The sequence below is a fragment of the Artemia franciscana genome, chromosome 1 (assembly GCF_032884065.1).
Source record: "Artemia franciscana chromosome 1, ASM3288406v1, whole genome shotgun sequence".
Taxonomy (NCBI): domain Eukaryota; kingdom Metazoa; phylum Arthropoda; class Branchiopoda; order Anostraca; family Artemiidae; genus Artemia; species Artemia franciscana.
Window position 1 is genome coordinate 41,149,730 of NC_088863.1, and position 15,780 is coordinate 41,165,509.

A 15,780-nucleotide genomic window follows, 5' to 3' on the forward strand; every position below is an offset into this window, starting at 1 on the left:
AGTCGACACACAAACATGACGTCACCCGACAGACCCACACACACACAGACAACTTATATATATATATATATATATATATATATATATATATATATATATATATATATATATATATATATATATATATATATATATATATATATATATATATATATATATATATATATATATATATAGACTAGCTGTTGGGGTGGCGCTTCGCGCCACCCTAACACCTAGTTGGTGGGGGGGCTTTGCGCCCCCCCACGCGCGTAAGTCGCTACGCGCCATATTAGTTACGCGCCATTGTAGTTGTGTCCCTGTGTACCAACTATGAATATAGATAGATTTATATATGTGTTTTGAACTACGTAAAACTTGCGAATATACAACATAGTTGGCTTTCCCATTGTCTGTGCATATACAAAGCCTTATGTACTTATAATGACGTCATATGCAAACGCTCTTTTTAAAAACAAACAAACATGCATACACACAACTCGTTTTTATATAGATAGATAGACAGATAGATACAATACAAATTCACTGCGTAAAACTTGCGAATATACAACATTATTCGCTGTCCAATTGTCGCTGCATATAAATAGATTGTCAGGTTTGCCGACCCTCGAACATGCAACTTACAATTGTCCATGGGAAAAACAATCAGTATTAAGATCTATTACACATTTTTCTAATGATTGACCTTTAGCTTTGTTGATGGTGATTGCAAATTCTAATCGAATTGGGAATTGCAATCTTTTAAATCGAAAAGGCGGATCCGTTGGAATCATGGAAATGCGAGGGATAAGAACAGTCTCACCCTCAAAAGGCCCTGTCAAGATTGTGGCCTCTATTACGTTTTCCATTGTTTTTTTACGGCGAGTCGCGTGCCATTGCTAAGCTTTGGTGGGTTGATATTTCTTAACATTATTATTTGTACGCCTATTTTTAGTTGTAGCACGTGTGGTGGAAACCCTGGAAGATCCACGGAATTTAAAAATTCAAATGGATAATTAAACGCCTCATTTGGTTCCAAAACATTGTCGACTGACTTGTAAAGGACTGCCTGGTCTCGAATCTCTGTTAAAACAATACTGTTGATTTCGTGAACGTCTATATTTTTGGGTGCAAGAATCGCTCTTTCACTTAGCCATTTATTATTTTTATAATTGTTTAAAATATTCAGAAATACTTTTTCAATCAATTCATTTTTAGACGTCACTAAATTACAGAATTCAGCAGGTAGTTGTATACGTCCAGAAATTGAGTCTACTGGGAGCTTTCCCATTCCAATTGCCAGCAATTGATCTGAAAATGTTTGACCAGAGTCATCGTTTTGCAATCGGAAACGCATATTTGTAGTTAATTTTAATGTTTTTACGTGTGCCCATAAATTAGAATTTTGAGGCAAGCATTCATTTCGTCTGCAGGGGTTGACCTAGGTATTATAGGTAATGTTTGCCTGAAATCTCCCCCAATTCCAGAATCAGTTTTATCACAAACGTTTTACTAGTACCTCCTGGCACATCCAAAAAGAATATTTCTCCAACGTTGCTATCGACACAATGCATTATCGTATCATAAATGTCTTTTTGTTCCGACGTTAACTTGGAAATGTTATTTTGTACATACGACAATAGATCACTCGTAATGTAACTTTGTTCACGATCTAATTCTACACATGTCGTAATAGCAGCGGTACGATTAGGTGAAGGCATTCCCAAATCTTGAAGAAGTTTGTTTGCCATACATACGCACAAGTTTCTATAATAACTAAAGTGTAGTTATAAATGTCTGATGTAAAATCAAAAGTCATATCTGACGTCTCTAACCGTTTTCGATGTAGTATATCTTCGGACATTTTTGATTTATATTTTCCCCATAGCTCTGTAGGAGCTGAAGGAGAGCAATTTGTTAGAATGATTCCAAACAATGCACGAATTCGACTTGGAGTTGACGTTTCGCACGTGTCATTGATGCAGTTATCCCAGTGTTGGTCATTCTCCAATAAATTCAGAGCTTGGCATGCACTACGGTAAGTGTCATGTATAGTACCGTTTACAGTTCTCAAATACTCAAAGGACGTCGGACCGGGTATATTCACCAAAAGCAGGTGTAGAAAGAAGCATTCATGTTGATTGGGGCGAATGGTGTAGAGTCTTTCTATCGTGGTATCTTTGAAGATGGTAGGTTTGCCATAGACTGACTTACCCTGTTTTCGACGTTCAAATACTTTATTTTTGGTATTCCACGTGTAAAACGAAGGCACTTCAGTATACAGCAGTTTTTTTGCAAAGGAATCATTTTTGCATAGCGAAAAGAAAGCAGTTAACTTTGTATCCGTTGGATTCAGGGCTCTTTGTTGCACGTTGGATTCCGAAAAATAAACACGTTGACCATTCTGTAAATGTACCGCTAAGTGAACGACAGCTAGACTACGTTCATGTATCGGAAATGAAAGAATTTGCCAAACAGCTTCATTATTGCTTATGTATCTTCCAGCCTGATATTGTACGATTTCGTCGATATCTTTGATTTCGGACTGCAAGCCAAAAACTGCCATGTCACCTACTTTGTTGACGTATTTACATATGTATTTGATTGCCTTTACGGAGTTACAGTATTCAACGTTTATGTGTGCATCAAATGTTTTTGATAATAATGGGGAATATGGAACAACCCACTGGTTATCTACTTCGATGGTGGTACCGTTAATATTCTTTATTATTGCTGTTTTACCGCCATCTTCAGTAGATCTTCTTCTATATTGTGGGTAACCATCATTGCCAGTAATTGTGTTGGGTACTAAAAGTCGAGGATATTGCTTTGTGCACCTTACTTTGGCCATGCATGGTGAATTTTCCTTCAGTGCACCGCAAGGTCCATGTATCATATTTTTTACAACAATATCATATAACTCCTTATCGACAATTTCATCAGGTATTTCAGCGGAAATCACATCATCAGTTTCGTTAGAAGTAATTTTATAACGTAGCCAGATTAGTATATGTGCGTGTGGCAATCCTCGTTTATGCCATTCCACTGAGTACATCCAGCATCGCACTGACCCAGGTTGCTCTTGTGATTCCTCGGCAAGCTTTCTTTTGGTCATTTCTCTTTGAGACGCAAGCCTAATTTCACGCAGTTGTTGTGATTCCTCGGCACGCTTTCTTTTCTTACTTTCTCTATCAGCTGCAAGCCTGTTTTCTTGTTGTTCTTGTGATTCCTCGGCAAGCCTTCTTTTTTCACTTTCTCTTTTAGCAGCAAGTCTGGTTTCGCGTTGCTCTGGTAGTTCTTCGGCACGCTTTCTGTTCTTACTTTCTCTATCAGCCGCAAGCCTGTTTTCTTGCTGTTTTTGTGATTCCTCAGCACACTTTCTTTTCTTTATTGAAGATTTGTGCGTATGTATGGCAAACAAACCTCTTCAGGATTTGGGAATGCCTTCACCTAATCGTAACGTTGCTGTTTCGACATGTGTAGAATTGGATCGTGAACAAAGTTACAACACGATTGATCTATTGTTGTATGTACAAAATAATATTTCTACGTTAACGTCTGAGCAAAAAGACATTTATGATAAGATAATGCACTGTGTAGGTAACACCGTAGAAGAAATCTTCTTTTTTTGATGCACCAGTAGGTACTGGTAAAAGTTTGTGATAAAACTGATTCTGGCATCGATTCGATAAAAAAATGATATAGCGTTGGCAATTGCGTCGTCCGGCATAGCCGCAACGTTGCTGCCTGGAGGAAGAACTGCTCATTCCGCTTTGAAATTGCCTCTGAATTTGCATTCTACAGAAACTCCCGAGTGCAATATTTCCAAATCATCTGGGATGGGTAAAGTATTGCAGCAATGCAAACTTATTATTTGGGACGAGTGCACAATGGCACACAAAATATCACTCGAGTCTCTGGAGAAATCATTACGAGATTTGCGGGGAAGTTCAAAACCCTTTGGCAGCACAATAATGTTGCTTGCGGGAGATTTCAGGCAAACATTACCTATAATACCTAGATCAACCCTTGCAGACGAAATGAATGCTTGCCTGAAAAATTCTAATTTATGGGCACATGTAAAGACATTAAAATTTAACTATAAATATGCGTGTCCGATTGCATGACTCTGGTGATATATTTTCAGATCAATTGCTGGCAATTGAAAACAAAAAGCTCCAAGTGGACTCAATTTCAGGACGTATACAACTGCCTCTTGAATTCTGTAATTTAGTGACGTCCAAAAATGAATTGGTTGAAAAGGTATTTCCGAATATTCTAACCAATTATAAAAATCATAAATGGCTCTGTGAACGAGCGATATTGGCAGTCAAGAATAAAGACGTTGTCGAAATCAACAATTTTATTTGGACCAAGATTCGGGACCAGGAAGTAATTTACAAGTCAGAACTGTTACGAAATATTAACCCACCAAAGCTTTGCAATGGCACGCGACTTGCCGTAAGAAAAACAATGGAAAACGTAATAGAGGCAACAATCTTGACACGGCCTTTTGAGGGTGAGGCTGTTCTTATTCCTCGAACTCCCATGATTCCATCGGATCTGACTTTTCAATTTAAAAGATTGCTATTCCCAATTCGATTAGCATTTGTAATCACCAGCAACAAGGCTCAAGGGCAATCATTAGAAAAATGCGGTATAGATCTTAATACAGATTGTTTTTCCCATGGACAATTGTATGTTGCATGTTCGATGGTTGGTAAACCTGACAATCCATTTATATGCACAGACACTGGGACAGCGCAGAATGTAGTATATTCGCAAGTTTTACGTAGTTAATTTATAGTGTATATGTATATCTATCTATCTATCTATCTATGTAAAAATAAGTTGTATGTATGCATGTTTGTCTGTACAAAGAGGGTTTGGATATGACGTCATTATAAGTATATAAGGCTTTGTATATGCACAGATAACTAGTATGACGCGTAACGATTTACGCGTACGGGGGTTCTTGGGGGAGGCGCGAAGCGCCCCCACCAACTAGGTATTGGAGGTGTCCCTACCAACTAGGTGCTGAATAAAATGGCTATCCGGTGACTTTGGGAAAAAATGAGAATGGGAGGGGGCCTAGGTGCCCCCTCACCCTAGTTGGTAGGGGCACCTAGGAGGTGCCCCTACCAACTAGGTGCTGAATAAAATGGCTATCTCAGAATTTTTATCCAGTGACTTTGGGAAAAAATGAGAATGGGAGGAGGCTTAGGTGCCCTCCAATTTTTTTGGTTACTTAAAAAGGGCACTCAACTTTTAATTTCCTTTAGAAAGAGCCCTCTCACGACATTCTGGGACCACTGGGTCGATACGATCACCCCTGGCGAAAAAAAACACAAAAAAAACAAATAAATACACAAATAAACACGCATCCGTGATCTGTCTTGTGGCAAAAAATGCATACTTCACAATTTTTATAGATAGGAGCTTGAAACTTCTACTATAGAGTTCTCTTCTACGCTGAACCCTGATGGTGTGATTTTCATTAAGATACTATGACTTTCAAGGGGTTTCTCCCTATTTTCTAAAATAAGGCAAATTTTCTCAGGCTCGAAACTTTTGATTGGAAGTCTAAACTTAATGAAACTTATATATTTAAAATCAGCATTAAAATGCGATTCTTTTGATGTAGCTATTGTTATACAAAATCTGTTTTTTGGAGTTTTGGTTACTATTGAGCCGAGTCACTCCTTACTACAGTTCGTTACCACGAACTGTTTCAAATCCTGTATATACTGAGAGATGTTACTATTTCGATTTCTCTTCCATTTTCGGAATATCGGATATCTGGATATTTGAAATCAATTCAAATTTTAGCATGTAATATTTGCCTAAGGTAAATAATGACTTTCTGAAATGTTTTTCTTAAATATTTTAAAGAAAGCTGTCAAGTTATGGAAAAGAAACTTATAAAAATCCATTCAAACATCAACTCCTGCTGTAAAGATGAAGTCTATTTTAGACCAAATAATCCAATTTTAATTGGAGACATGGCTTAAATTTGAAAATTCCTGGTCCTAGAAACATTTCTTTCGAGGAGGAATATTTATGTAAAAATTAAGTATCTTTCAGGAAATTGTCCTGCTCCCTGTATCACAGGGAGTTTCTATTTGTACAGGCATAGGACGTTTGCTCATAGAACCATATTACACAGTAATTTATGCTCTGCGCTTCCGTGAATGTAGAAGCACCACGGAATATTTTACGAAAAAACAGAAAACTGGGAAATTGTAGCCTAACTAATCATACAAATAGAATAGTAATGCCTAGTGGCCAAACACATGTTAGGATAGTCACATATCTTCTTGTAATTATTATAAATGTGTTCGTCGTGTACTGATCTAGAAAAAAAGTTTCTTCATCAGAGAACAAGACATTCAGAATTTCATCGACTACGTTCCAGTATTTTAACCATTTTGTTCTTACTACTCATCAACTTTTTACCAATATCACAGAAGCTCCATGATCCTTTTGGGTCTTGTACGGCCTTAAGTTGTTAAGAATTTCCCAATGTGTATCAATGGTTATTAGATAGAAAATTCATACGACAGGCTAGTTTCCGTATATTCGACTTAAATTTTTTTTTCTATGTTTACACTTACCACTCGTACCAGAAAAATAACTAACACATCGATATAGAAACACCCTATTCAGTTTCAAATACTGAGGCTAATGATATGCCTTCATTCCTAGACTTAAAAAGAACAATAAATATATTACAAACATTAGATCTAATGGTCATCTAAAGCTGTTTGGTATAGTACACTAGAATAATTAGATAAATTTACAAACCACTAAATTAACTGCAAGCTACCCCCAACCCCCACCCTCGTCACTGAGCACTACTGTCCTAAATATTTTACAACTTTTTTCACACTAGAATTATCAAAATATTATCTACTTACATATCCTAGCATTACTTTGTTCTCTCCTTGAATGATGTCTTGTCCTTCACTAGCAAGACTATCATTAGACCATACAACAAACACTTCCTTCAGGAGTCCAGTCGAATAAGTTTCGTAGCATTTTTCAGAAGTTATAATGCCAGGGTGGACTATCGAAATGAATTTAAGAGCGTAATTTTCTTGTTGGTCCCTTATAAAGGTAGGCAGGTTTGGGAAATCAATTGCATTATACGTAAAGTCGATGTAGCGATCCATATAATCAATATCGAGATGCTGAGTATCCTGAAAAGAATCCGGAAAAATTAAACAATAACTGTATGATACAGAGTAGTATGATAATTTGCCTATACTTAAGCTAATATACAATGTTATAAATTATAACTAAATTCATTAATAAACATAATAATCATACAAATTTAATAGCTGCCAAAGATACGAAAACATTCGAGCAAGCAATCATTCACTAAAGACAGCTCGATCGTTTGATTTGATCATGGAGGAGGGGACAAAACAGCTTTTTTGTATAATTTTGGCAAGCTTTTATGCAGGATCGATATCTGATTTCCACATGATTCTGTTTACATTTCACACTCTTTCTCTCTTATACAAAAAGCATGTTCTTTTTATTAAATAAGTTTGGATGAATTAATGTATTAGTGATACAAAACAGGCTGCTCCAAAAACTAGCCAAAGACCCAGTCGGAAGAAAGGCATAAAACAGAAATAAACTGTTGTGCAAGGGCTACTCTTTTGTGACAACCGGAAAAAAAAATATTGACCCTGGTAAAGGACGAACACGGCCCATAGTATCTCAAAATAGCCTGAAACCCCCTAAAAAGGCGTCAGATCAAAACAAAGAACATGTATTGAAATCTCCTTGGCTGAAAACCCTATACAGGAAACTTACAGTTACTTGGCGTAAACAACAAGGCGAATTCCTTGGCTTGAACAACCAGCAAAATACCTTTTTTGGAATGGGAAGTATCTTCCATTTCCATACGTAGCGTGGCACTGAAACACCATAGAGAGCTTTTAAAGGTCATTTTCAAAGTAAGTTGCCAAATCTAGTGTATTTTGTAATTAATAAAACACACTCTTTAAAATGAATCATTTTTAGGACAAAAACCTGCATTTTTGCATACAGGGTAATGAATGACATCATAACAATAGGATAAAACCACAAACGACATAAAAAGTAAATATTCACCGCGGTTGCTCCGGTAGCTACAACCCAGTGAGGTACGAATACAGCCCATGGGAACAAAAAAGATGAAACCCAAAATAATGGCGTAAGGATCTAAATAAAGTGTACACCATTTAAATTACCTTGGCTGAGAATCTCATATGGGAAACTTACTGTCTCTTGGCTCAAACAACAAGAAAATTCTATAGCTTGAACAACAAGGAAAATCACTTTTTTTTCGCAGGAAGATTCTCCGCAGCCATTAGGGTATAGGGACATAATAGAGAGTTGTTTCAAAGCTCATTTTAATGAAAATTGCATCATCTAGTGCCTTTTGTATTAACAAAACATCACATTTAAAATAAACTTCTTTTTCTGACAAAAAAACTAAAGAAAACACTAACTTTATAATAAAACTATATGATACAGTTAATTACAATGACGACAGTACCAATAAAAGGCTGACAAGTCAAGTCAGTGATGATTACTACCGATAAAAATTTAATAGACCTGTGAGGACGTATCAAATGTACTTTAGTCATAATATTTTTTTGCTTTTTCTGCCATTTATTGTTTAGCCTATGGTCATGACGTCAAACATCGGCTTTTGCATAAAAATGCAGTTCTTGTCAAAAAACGTTCTATTTCAAATGTTGTGCAAAGTGTTCCAATCAGCTTGAAACTTTTAGGGGCAGCCAAATTGGGCCGATGACACACGAGAATTAACAATACTTTTCTTATCTATCCATTTAACAAAGCCTTTTCTCACTGAATGGATGTAAAGATGTCCAAGCTACATAGCACTCCTCTAGTGTTAGAAGGAAGGCATGCTGATATCACCTTATCTAAAAATAAGCATTTAGTTATTTTTAATCTGTGTAATTAGAGGCAGAAGGTTAGCCCTTAAGGCCTATCCCTCTCTTCACTAGCATATAGCAAAAAGTTAAGTAAGCTGTAACTTGTGCGAGGAATAATACCGAAAAGATTTTCATTCTGTTTTGTTGGAGGGACAAGGAATACCCTCCAGCACCACTCGCTCCTCTCAACACTAGACTTATAGCAAAATAGCAGGAATCACATACCTTTTGTGAGGGGTCTCGTTGGCCCCTTGAGAGCCTAAGGCCTCCTAATCCATTACCACCAACTTCTTAGCGGAAAAGTAGACCTATTGCCTATATGTTTTTATGTAATCAAGGAACAATTCTAAATATGTGTCATTTAGTTATTTTTAATCTGTGTAATTAGAGGCAGAAGGTTAGCCCTTAAGGCCTATCCCTCTCTTCACTAGCATATAGCAAAAAGTTAAGTAAGCTGTAACTTGTGCGAGGAATAATACCGAAAAGATTTTCATTCTGTTTTGTTGGAGGGACAAGGAATACCCTCCAGCACCACTCGCTCCTCTCAACACTAGACTTATAGCAAAATAGCAGGAATCATATACCTTTTGTGAGGGGTCTCGTGGCCCCTTGAGAGCCTAAGGCCTCCTAATCCATTACCACCAACTTCTTAGCGGAAAAGTAGACCTATTGCCTATATGTTTTTATGTAATCAAGGAACAATTCTAAATATGTGTTACTGAAGCCAAAATTAGGCCATCGCTACTCTATTACACCCTTTGGCCCCTTGCGCCCTCCTTAATCAACTTCCAAGTGATGCAGGTATACCTTGAATAAACCGAATTCATACATGGATTTTCGGGCCCACCTATATTCCGCATGACAGTGCCTGAATAGAGTTGAAATTTGGTAGGGAGCCAGCCAGAGCCGAAAAAACTTTGCCCCAGAATGTTATATCATTGACCTTTACAGTCTAGGCACTTGCAGGCTTTGAAATTTGTTAGTTCTGATGTTCTTTCTTTGTCACGCCGGGTGACATGCAAGCAAGAATCGTACATGGTCATCGTTAGGAACAAGGGGTAACATGCTTTTGTAACTTTGTATACCTGTTTATTAGTTTCAATTATATTTGTGCAGAAAAATTTGTCTTCGTGGAAGGGGTTAAATAATTATTTCGAATATTACTGCAATGCAATGATGTAGTTTGAGATTGATTAGTACAGGAAATCTAATTTCCGCTTTGTATGTCTTTGTCTTCATGGAAGGGGTTAAAAAATTATCTCAAATAATAATGCAACGCAATGATGTAGTTTAAAAATGATTATTACAGGCAATCTAATTTCTCCTTCGTATGTTTCAAGCTTCAAACTTACAGTTTTCTTCAGTCACAAAAAATAAAATTTTGTTCACTTAACGACTAAAAAAAAGCATGCTGTACGATAAAAATCGCATTTTCTCCCTCTTAGTATGCGTCTTACAAAATTGGCAGCAAATTTGAATAGTCAAATGAGGACTGTTTATTTCCTCTTAAGATCAACTGAAATCAGTTTAAGAATTATTTTGAACATTTATTTCGGACTGTGACGAATTGAAGTAGAGTAACTGATAAAACTGCACAAAAAAAAAATACCTGAGGGATACCGTATTTCCTTGTTCTCATAATAGCCTTTTTTACATTTGAGAGTGAATTGTAGCCATATCTAGACAAGTGAAAGCCAAGGCCCCAATAAGCGGGTAAATATGGTTTCCCGATAAGGGAATGATACTGTTGCAGTACTGCTTCAGAACTTGGTCCAACAAAAATGAAGAATTCCAGTGAACCTCCAAGTGCTCTAAATATGAGACCTGGCAAAGGCATCGTGGTCATCTCTAAAATAAATGAAAAATTGAGCACACGATCATTTCAATAGCGAGAGGTGAAGTCTAGTAGTCAAGTTTTCAACCTTTAAAAGTTTCGTATTTAGATAAACAAGGGAATAATCAATTTGACATTTCAGCTAAAAGATGTTGAAAATGCTCTGGCAACTAAAAAATAACCTGTTTATTTTTCTCTTTTTGTTCCAGGCTACATATTTTTTCTGCATAACAAGGATCAAATGTCCAGGACCAAAGCGTTTTGTATAAATTGCTCCATTGTGTACATTCTGTATACATATGTATGTTTACCGATTTAAGTTAAATAAACCGTAGATCATATCAGACTTTCCCCTAAAAATCTCCTTCTATCCTAATCCCTAACCAATCAGGGCTGTTTTACCATCAGACTCTTACTTAGCAAAGGCAATAGTTCGAATATCAACTGTGTTTTAACTATAATATTATTATGTTTTTAGTTGGTATTACTTATACAAGAAAATCGGCGTAAAAACTTGCCATTATTGAGCTCTTTATCATAGGCAGCGCAATAGCGCTGCCTATCAAACAGTTCGTGGTAACGAACTGTAGTAAGGAGTGACCTGGCTCAACAGTAACCAAAACTCTAAAAATTGGAGTTTTGACACCAATAGTTACATCAAAAGAATCGCATTTTAATGCTGATCTTAAATATATAAGTTTCATCAAAATTAGTTTTACGCATCAAAAGTTACGAGCCAGAGAAAATTCACCTCATTTTAGAGAATAGGAAGAAATACCCCCTAAAAGTCATAGAATCTTAAAAAAAAATCACACCATTAGATTCAGCGTATCAGAGAACCTCATTGTAGAGGTTTCAAGCTCCTATCTACAAAAATGTGGAATTTCGCATTTTTTGCCAGAAGACAAATCACGGATGCGTGTTTATTTGTTTTTTTTTTTGTTTTTTTTTTCAGGGGGGATCGTGTCGACTCAGTGGTCCTAGAATGTCGCGAAAGGGCCATTTTATTCACCATAGTCGAAAAACCTAGTAACTATGTCTTTGGGGACGACTTACTCCCCCGCAGTCCCCGTGGGAGGGGCTGCAAGTTACAAAGTTTGACCTGTGTTTACATATAGTAATGGTTACTGGGAAGTGTACAAACGTTTTCAGGGGGATTCTTTGGTGAGGAGAGGGGAGATTTGATTGTGGGGGTACGTGGGAGGATCTTTCCATGGAGGAACTTCTCATGGCGGTAGAGACTTTCAAAAAAAACAATGAAAAAATAAATATGAAAAGTTTTTTCTACTGAAAGTGAGAAGCAGAACTTAAAACGAACAGAAATTATTACGCATATGAGGGGTTTACCTCTTCGTAATACCTCGCTCTTTACGCTAAAGTATTTTTAGTAATTTCAACTATTTATTCTACGGTCTTTGTGATTCAGGGGTCATTCTTAAGGAATTGGGACGAAATTTAAGCTTTAGTGTAAAGAGCGAGGTATCGACGAGGGGTGAGCCCCCTGATATACGAAATAAAAGCATACGAATATAGAAGTTCGCTACGTAAGTTAATTCGTAAGTTACGTATATTTTTTACTTATGAAAACGTTCGCAAAAAATTAAAAGTTACAGTTGCCTTCTTAAGTAATCAAAAACTTGGAGGGCAACTAGGCCTCCTGCCTCGCTCCTTTTTTCTCAAAATCTTCGGATCAAAACTATGAGAAAGCCATTTAGCCAAAAAGAAAAAAATATGCAAATTTCGTTTTAATTATTTATGTGCGGAGAGCCAAAATCAAAACATGCATTAATTCAAAACGTCCAGAAATTAAACAAAAAAACAAGTTTTTTTAAATGAAAGTAAGGAGCGACAGTAAAACTTAAAACGAACAGAAATTACTCCGTATATGAAAGGAGCTTTTCCTCCTCAACGCTCTGCTCTTTACGCTAAAGTTTTTTACTGTTTTAAAAAGTAGAGTTAAGAGAAAGAGTCAAACTTTAGCGTAAAGAGCGGGGCGTTGAGGAGGAAAAGCTCCTTTCATATACGGAGTAATTTCTGTTCGCTTTAAGTTTTAATGTCGCTCCTTACTTTCATTTAAAAAAGACTTGTTTTTTTTTTTTGTTTAATGATAAGTAAAGAACAAAGTAAAGAAGGATATTGGCACAATGTATTACTATTATTATTATTTTTTTTTTTTGGTTTGTTTGTCTTAGACCAGGGCACTTCGTATCAAAGAAGTTGCCATAGAAACTTCAAAAAGGGCTCATTAAATTGGAAATTGAAAGGGCTAGCGCTCTTTTATATAGTTGAAAGTGATTTGAGGGCAGCTAACCCCCTCCCACATCCACCATATCCCCAAAAACACATCCAATAAAAATTTTAAAATAGCCGTTTCATTCAACGTAGTTGAAAGGTCATGAAATTACGTCTTTGAAGATGACAATTCCCCCCAGAGCCCCAAGGGCAAAGGTTTTAAGTTATGCCCTGGGGACAAATAAGGTTTTTTTTAGAAAACGCTGTCGTAGAAAAATCAAAAAGGGCTAACTCGATTGAAAATTGAGAGGGATAGTACCCTTTTTAATAGTCGAAAGTTATCGGAATGTGAATGGCCCTTCTCCCCACCCACCTCACACCCATCATTCCCCCAAACACTTCCGATCAAAATTTTGGTATAGCCATTTTGTTCAACGTAGTTGAAAGGTCTGAAAATTATACCTTTGTAGATGACAACCCCCTTCCCCTCCACAGCCCTCAAGACAAGGGTTGTAAGTTATGCCCTTGGGGCATATAAGGTTCATATAGAAAGTGTTGTCGTAGAAACTTCAAAAAGGGCACATTCGATTGGAGATTGAGAGTATAATGCCCTATTTATTTGTCGAAAGTGATGGAAGGGCAGATGCCCCCCATGCCCCTCATTTTCTCAAACACTTCCAATGAAAATTTTGAGATAGCTATTTTTTTCAACGTAGTTGAAAGGTCTGGATATTATACCTTTGAGAATGACAAATCCCCCCTCCCCTCAGCCCACATGGCAAGCGTTGTAAGTTATGCCCTGGGGGCATATAAGGTTTTTATAGAAAGCGTGGTTATATAAACTTCGGAGAGGGCTTATTGGATTGGTAATTAGAAGCTCTAGTGCCCTTTTTAAGAGTCAGTGATTGGAGGGCAGCCACACCTCCCCTCCACACATAAACACGTCATTTTGTCCCAAAACACATATAGAGAGAAAGTTTAGATAACCATATTATTCAAAATAGTCTAAATATCATATAGCAAAACTTTTGGGGTTGAAACAAACCCTAGAGCCTAGGGACAAGAGCTGTAAGTTCTTTTTGGAAGGCATTTAAGGTTTATATGGAAGGAATGGTTGCATAAGCTTTAGAGAAAGTTCATTTGGTTGAAAATTGGAAGTTCTAGTTCCCTTTTAAGATTCAAAAGTGATGGAGGGAAGCTACCCCCCCCTTCCTGACAACCCTCACCAAACGAATCTAATTAAAACTGTGAGATAGCAATTTTACTCAAAATAGTCCATAAAACATATAATAATACCTCTGGGGTTGAAACAACCCTCCACTGTCCTGGGAATAGGGTTGTAAGTCTTACCCTAGGGGTATATAATATTTTTATGGAATGAGTGGTCGTCTAAACTTCAGATGGGGCTTATTTGATTTTAAATGGAGAGAAGATAGCCCCCCTGACTACCCCTCTTCACCAGCCGAAACTAATTAAATCTGTGAGATGCCAATTTCACTCAGAATAGTCCAAAGAACATACAACAATGCCTTTATGGTTGATACAACCCTCCAGTGTTATGGCGATTGGGTTGTAGGTCATGCACTGGGAGTCTATAAGGTTTTTATGAAACGGGTGGTCATATATACTTCAGATGGGGCCAATTTGATTTTAAGTTGGAAGTTAAGTTATAAGAAGTTATTTGTGAGGGTTAAAAGTGATTTGAGAGCAATCAGCCCCTCCCTTGCTCATCATTTCCACAAAAACATCCAATCAAAATTTGGAGATAGCAAATTTTTTCAATGTAGATGAAGGGTACGGAAATTATGTCTTCGAGGAATACACCCCTGCCCCCACAGCTCTCAGGACAAGGGTTGTAGGTTATGCCCCGGGGACATGTAAGATTTTTATAGAAAGGGTGGAAGCATATGCTTCAGAGGGGACGCATTTGATTGGTAATCTGGATTTCAAGTGCCCTTTTTTAGAGTCAAAATGACAAGAGGGCAGCTACCCCCCCACACGTCGTGTTTTTCCGAAAAACATCGAATTTGTTTTTTTAGACATTTATTTTATTCAAAATAGTCCAACGATCATATAACAAGCCTTTTGGAGCTAAAAAAAAAACCCACCAGAGCCGAGGGCGAGGATTCAAAGCTATGCCGCGGGGTACTATGTTTTTACGGAAGGGATGGCTGTTTAACTCTAGAAGTGGCTCATTTGGTTGAAAATTGGATATTTTAGTTCCTTTTTAAGCGTCAAACGTGGCGGAGGGTGTTTAGCTCTCCCTAAACAACCCCTCTTTTCACCAGACGCATCTAATTGAAATTATGAGATAGCGATTTTGTTAAAAAAACGTCCAAAGAGCATATGATAATGCGTACAGGGTTGACGCAACCCCATTGCCCTAGGGATGGGTTTGTAAATTATGCCCTGAGGGCATATAAGGTTTTTATGGAATGGGTGGTCTGATAAACTTCAGATAGGGTTCATTTGATTTTAAATTGGAAGTTATAGTGCCATTTTTAAGAGTCCAAGTGATTTAAGAGCAACAAGCACCACCCCCCTCCCCCCCTTCTGCGCTCATCATTTCCCATAACACCTCCAATTAAAATGTGGAAATAATAATTTTGTCCATCGTAGCCAAGGATTCGGAAATTATGTCTGAAGGAAGACACCCCCCCCCCTACAGCTCTCGGGGCAAGGGTTGTAAGTTTTGCCCTAGGGACATATAACTTTCTTATAGAAAGGGTGGTTGTATATGCTTTGGAGGGGTCTCATTGGATTGGTATTAGAGTTTCT

The 15,780-nt window shown here is 37.2% G+C and overlaps 1 protein-coding gene across 1 annotated transcript in view; it reads right to left on the reverse strand.

Moving 5' to 3' along the window:
- LOC136029697 (maltase-glucoamylase-like) overlaps positions 1-15,780 on the reverse strand; it is a 204,610-nt gene that overhangs the window by 144,093 nt on the left and 44,737 nt on the right. The window contains exons 7-8 of the mRNA XM_065708202.1: positions 10,546-10,784; positions 6,897-7,178 (exon numbers count right to left, since the gene is read on the reverse strand). Of these exons, the coding sequence (XP_065564274.1) occupies positions 6,897-7,178; positions 10,546-10,784 (521 nt within the window). The remainder of the gene's footprint in view (positions 1-6,896; positions 7,179-10,545; positions 10,785-15,780) is intronic.